Source organism: Elephantulus edwardii, unplaced genomic scaffold (assembly GCF_000299155.1).
Source record: "Elephantulus edwardii isolate Elephantulus edwardi_28Jun2011 unplaced genomic scaffold, EleEdw1.0 scaffold00022, whole genome shotgun sequence".
NCBI lineage: Eukaryota > Metazoa > Chordata > Mammalia > Macroscelidea > Macroscelididae > Elephantulus > Elephantulus edwardii.
The window spans coordinates 10,662,444-10,668,570 of NW_006399772.1; the positions used below are offsets into that span (position 1 = coordinate 10,662,444).

Genomic DNA, 6,127 nt, shown 5'->3' on the forward strand with positions numbered 1-6,127 from the left:
GAGCCCGCCACCTCCCTTCGGCGAGCGGGATAGCCGCCGCCTCCTCTGCCGTTGAAGCCCGGACGCCGCGGCCGCGGGCCCTCCCCGGGGGCAGCAGGGCCCTCCCGCGTCCCGGGGCCAGCGGGGCCGCGGCGACGGGCGTTAGAGGAACAGGCGTTAGGCTGCGGTCGCCGCCGGGCTGGCCGAGCAGGAAGTCCCTCATCCCCGAGCGGCCGCGCAAGTTGGGCGCTGCGAGCGGGAGAGGTGGAAACGGGGCTCAGGGCCACCCTGAACCTCGACCCTTGCCTGGAGCTTCCAGCCTGGGGGGGAGGACTGGTCAGACACCCACCCTCCCGGGAAAAGAATAAAAACCAACACTGACCGCGTCCCCTCGCCGCCCCCAGCCTTTAACTCCGGGTTCTTTGAAAGGTGTCCAACTTAAAGCCTTTTTCTTTATTTAGGTGTGAAGAGGGGGAAAAATGACACTTCAATGGGTGGCAGTTGCAACCTTCCTTTATGCTGAAATAGGACTCATTTTAATCTTCTGTCTCCCCTTTATTCCTCCTCAGAGGTAGGAAACCTTCAGCTCTGTTTTACAGAGATAACAAAGGTTTAACTTTTAACACTTGTCTAGAGAACTAAGTATAAACAGATAAATTATGTTTATAGTGCAGTGTGGTTGTAAAAAATGTGGCCGTGGGCTTAGCGAGGGGCCAGTGTAAAAACTCAACGAATGGCTCAAGGTCTGGACTTCGTCTAAGAAGTAGTTTGATAAATGCCTAATGATCATTTTACTTTTACACAGAATTCATGAATGCAAAGCACTGACTATGAAAACTATCAGAACCTTGAATTAACATTAGTTCTTCTTGGTTGCTAAATATTTCCACCCAAGCATTGGTTCACTTTATCCTTGTAGTAATCCACTTATTTAACAGTTCCATTTTAGATCCAGAAACTTGATAGGGTGAATAGTGAAATACACAGGCAACAAAATTGTTGCTATATAATGTATATAACGTGTACAACTTCATAGCAAGATTATCTCATAAATGAGGTTGTGTAACCACTTTGTCCCAGGACAAAGGAAATGGACGAAAGGTAGGAAAGTTTTACCTTGGCCCAAGTTCCAGATAGTCTTTCACAAGTCTTTAACACACTTGCTCCTTAAGCTACTTAAATTTCTGCTCATTTCTCTCTCTATCCTGTGTCTATCTTCCCCCTCCTCAAAAGAGTAAGTGAATTATACTCTAAAGTCTTTAGAGATTATTTGATCTCACCCATTTTATAGATCACGTCCCTGCCCTACATGAACTCATTTAACTGGTCAGTGACAGAATGAAAATGGGCGTCTAGGACTCCTACCATCTCTTAATAACTTTGTTTCAAATCCTCAAAAAACACGTTCACGATTTTTTCTTTTTGTTCATACTTCTAATAGATGTATTCAAGAGATAAAAGCTATAATTGATACATAAATCAACTTAAGAGTTTACAAAACTGGTTGGTTGGGCCTTTCTCTATCACAAAGAGTTCCAAAATTAAGGGTCGGACTTTTTCTTCCCATGAAATATGATACTTGACCTGTCCTGGCCAAGTTACTATTTGATAGATGGCTGTGTATGTGTACACATCATGTACCCTTGTGTACAAAATAGGGAAATATGTGCACATCATATTTAGAGTATGGCCTTTTTTAGGTGTCCCCACTTTTTTGTTTTTGTTTATATGGTTACTATCACAGTTCTTTCCAAAGAAAGGATCTCAGTATTCATTTGATTTGTTTTATTTTCTCATGCAACTCAGGAGTTAAAGGCATAATTTAAGGAGTCAGACTGCCTGGGTTTATTAAATCCCAGCTCTGATGTCCCTAACCATAAAATGGAAATAATGCCAGTATCTATCTTCTATGGTAGTTTTGAGGCTTAAATTCACTAAAGCTTGTACAAGGAATTAGAACAATAATAAAAAATAGTAAGGATTCAAATATCGTAATAGCTGTTATCCCTTCACTGCATTGGAATGGATCTTATAAACTGTTGGCTATTCTTCTAGCAAGCAGCTTCTGAGTTCCCTTTTATATTGCCTCTTGGAAAAATATTTTCACTTATACCTTGATCATGACATTATAATTACATTTCTTTTTAAAGGTAAAACTTCTGTAATGTAGAATTTTAATAGCTTCTTAAATAAAATAAACAGAATACAAAGTATAGATATAAAAGGAATAGTTTCATTTGTATGAACCTCCTTCTCCCCACCAACATCAAGTTACTACTCCCAAGTTGATTTCAGAACATACTTATTAAAAATATAAGTAAAAAAAATTTGGGGGGACTTTGTAAATGTGTTTTAATGCTTGCTACCTTATATGATTTCTTTACACTACTAAATATGCTACTCATTTAAAATATCCCATATTTTTCAAATTCTGTGATGTGTTTCTTACTCTCTCTGCCATATTTTCTTAGAATCACATTTTGTTTATACTGTTCTCTCCATCTAGACCATTTCCTCTGTATTCATATCCTGATCTTATTCATAGTTGATAGGTAAAACATATGTAAAAGTTCATTAGGCTGTATTTTTATTTGCAATAAATGTTAAAAGTGAACCATATAAAAATACATAGATCAGAAAATTGGCCTCCCACCCCTGAAAAGTTGCTAGCCATTAGACCAATAATTGTTGTTTTACTGACTAGGGAAAAGAGATACAATAATAGTTTCTATGAGCATAATATCTTAATAAAAAATTTTTTACACTTGCAAACATATATATTTAAAAATTGCTTTTTACCTTAGAATATTTAAGCTACCAGATTATGAAGAATCACTTTTTGTTAATTTGAAAGACTTGTTCTTCATTTTATGAGTTAGTCTCTTGTAGGACTTTTAAAATTAAAGTCACAGGCAACCCGATGGTACATAACAACAACAACAACAATCCTTTTTATGGACTACACAATTAATAAAATGTTAATTCAACATTTAGAAAATATTTCTAATTTCTTTTTTTTAATACCTGTTTTAACTGTATTACTTTACAGATGGCACAAGATTTTTTCATTTCATGTGTGGGGTAAAATTGCAAGTTTTTGGAACAAGGCTTTCCTTACTATAATAATACTATTGATTGTTCTGTTTCTAGGTAAGTTTTTGGAACAAGATTTTCCTTACTACAATAATATTATTGCTCTGTTTCTTCATTTGTTGATTGGTTTTAAATTAATTGTAATGAATTAAATGTTGCTATTGATAATGTTGTTTATTGACATGACCATAGAGTCAAAAACAACCCATAGCTGACAGTCCAATGGGTTTTCAGAGGAAGTAAATCACACAAGAGGAGATTGCCCATCTTCCTCCCATAGAGCAGTTGGTAGATTCAAACCACATGCCTTTGGGAATGTAGCACAGCTTCTTAGTACTTTGTCACCGCAGCTCCTCATAGGCATCTCTGTTGACGTACTGCAAACCCAGAGGTAACTGGTTCAAATCCACCAACTGTTCCATGAGAGAAAGATCTCCTGTGCTGTGTGTACCCTCTTAAAACTAGTTGGAAGATCAGCTGTTGAGTTTTTTGTTTGTTACAGAGTTGACAGTGTATCTTTTGATACTGTATAGAGGAAATCCCTTCAGAAATTATCGGTGCAAGAGGGGAAGACCCTCTACGAGGTGGATTGATTCAGTGACTGGGCTAATCGGGATGGGTGTGTCAGAGGCAGTGCAAGTGGCACAGAATAGAGCAGGGTTTAGGGCTGTTGTACATAGAGTCGCTATGACTTGCAAACGACTCAACGGCACATAACAACAACAATAGAGGAAATATTGATGCATTGATTCACAGTTAATGTATACAACTTACTATTCAGGATGAGTAGCTCTGGTGGCATAGTCCACAGCATGTTGTGCTACTAACTAAAAGGCAGCGTGTCTCCATTCGTTTGATTCCAGTAGCAGCTCCTTAGGACAAAGATGGGCCGTCTCCTCCTATTAAAATATACACCCCTGGAAACCCTATGAAAGGTCACTGTGAGTTGGGATGGACTCAGAGGCAGTGCAGACAACCACACATATCACCAGAGTATAGTGGTTCCTTATTTCTTTTGGTCCATATTATTGTTGTTAGGAGCTATCGAGTTGAGTCATGACCCATGACAACCCTGTGAACAACAGATCTGACTCTTGTGCCATCCTCACATTTCCGGACTCACTAGAGCCCATTGTAGGGTCACTGTGTCAGTCCATCTACTTGAGCATCTTGCTCTCTTTCACCAACCCTCCACCTGTCCAAGCTTCATGTCCCTCTCCACAGAGCAGAATAGCCTCTCCTGGCAATGTGCCCAAAATAAATGAGACGAAGCTTTATCATCTTTGCCTCCAAGGAGCACTCTGGGTGCACTGAGTCCATGGAGAGATGGGTTTTAGATAATACTGTTATCCTTAATAAAAGATAAGAGTGTCTCCATATATGCACATACTATGATTAGAGTTGTCACAAGACTTCAGAGCCATGGGCTGTCAGAAGAACAAATAAGTAAGAAGAAATAATAACAAATAATAAGAAGGTACAGCTAAAGTGCTTTTTAGAGGCAAGGATGGTGAAGCTTCCTCTCACATACTTTGGGCATGTTGCTAGGAGAGGTTGTTCTTGGAGAGGGACAGCATGTTTGGAAAGGTAGAGGGGCAGCAGAAGAGAGGAAGACACTCAACCAGGTGGATTGACACAATCACTGCAGCAGTGGGCCCAGGTTTGTCAAGATGATGAGGATGGCACAGGATAGGACAGTGTTCCGGTCAGTTGTTCACAGAGTCACTGTGAGTCATAATCTGCTCGACAACACCTAGCAAACAGTTGTAAAATTATCACAACTTCAGAAATCCATGTAAGGAAAGGGAGTGGTAATAAAATTACTTTGATTACAAATAGCAGAAATCTATTTGAGCTGACTTGAGCAAAGGAAAGGAAGAAAGCCAAATTCCAGGGAGGGACTAAGAAAGAAACTTAATTTCCTTTTTTATCTTGTATTTCTCATTGTATCTACTTCATTCTTCTTTATCTCTGTAGAATCTGATCTTTTTCCCCCAACAGCTTCTAACTTCAGTCATTTACAAGTTCTAAATAGCCATCTGTGGATCTCAATTCCCTATAACATTTGTAAAATATATCACAGTGGTAGCACAAAAGCTAGAAGGTAAACGGAATTACACTAATGCAAAGTTCTTTTTTATTTTTAAATGGTTCATTAAAGGTATATTGCAGTAGAAGATTCATATTAAAATCAGTACTCATCCACTTAAGAATGATAGAAGAATTAATAATCATCAGTACATAGCATTATTTGATTAACCAAGAAGATAGCAGAAAGGTAGGAACAGAAGGGAAAAAAAACATATGGGAAAATTACAAACTGTTAAGCGTCAGCAGAGCAATAATTGCTTTTATACATAATTGTAGTTATGTTCAATTAGACCCAACAATTAAAAGTTTAAGTTTTACAGGCTGAATAAAAAAAGCTTAATTATATACTATGTACCAAAAGTGTACTTTAAAGAAAAAGACAAAGAGGTTGCAAGTAAAAGAACTAAAAAAAAAAAAAAATAGACAGTAATAAACATGTAGTTTATATCAGTTAACTAGTGCAAAAGACGGGTATAGTAAAAGATCCCATTAGGAAAACAATCCTGAAGAAAAAGTGTACGTAACCTAGTAACTCATACTCATTGCCATTGAATCAGTACTCACTGGTAACTGACCTACTTAGATTGTTGTTGTTGTTATGTGTCGTCAAGACGCTTGCGACTCATAGCAACCCTATGTACAACAGCCCTAAACCCTGCTCTATCTTGTGCCAATCGTACTGCCTCTGACACACCCATCCCGAGTACCCCAGTCCCTGACTCAGTCCACCTCATAGAGGGTCTTCCCCTCCTGCGCTGTCCCTCCACCCTCCAAGCATGATGCCCCTCTCCAAGGACCTGTCTCTCCTTACAACATGTCCAAAGTATGTCAGATGAAGCCCCAGAATCCTTGCCCCCAAGGAGTAGCCTGGTTTAACCCTCTCGAGGATGAATCTGTTTGTTTTCTTGGCAGTCCATGGTACATTCAATACTCTTCTCCAGCACCACAGCTCAAAGGCATCAAT

The 6,127-nt window shown here is 39.1% G+C and overlaps 1 protein-coding gene and 1 pseudogene across 1 annotated transcript in view; one reads left to right on the top strand and one right to left on the bottom strand.

The window, feature by feature from the left end:
• Positions 1-202, bottom strand: part of LOC102869260 — a 5,374-nt pseudogene extending 5,172 nt beyond the window's left edge.
• Positions 203-458: 256 nt separating this feature from the next.
• The window catches only part of LOC102869676 (B-cell receptor-associated protein 29-like), a 55,141-nt gene continuing 49,472 nt past the window's right edge, over positions 459-6,127 (top strand). Inside the window, exons 1-2 of the mRNA XM_006882689.1 lie at positions 459-550; positions 3,029-3,129. Coding sequence (XP_006882751.1) covers positions 459-550; positions 3,029-3,129 — 193 coding nt within the window. The remainder of the gene's footprint in view (positions 551-3,028; positions 3,130-6,127) is intronic.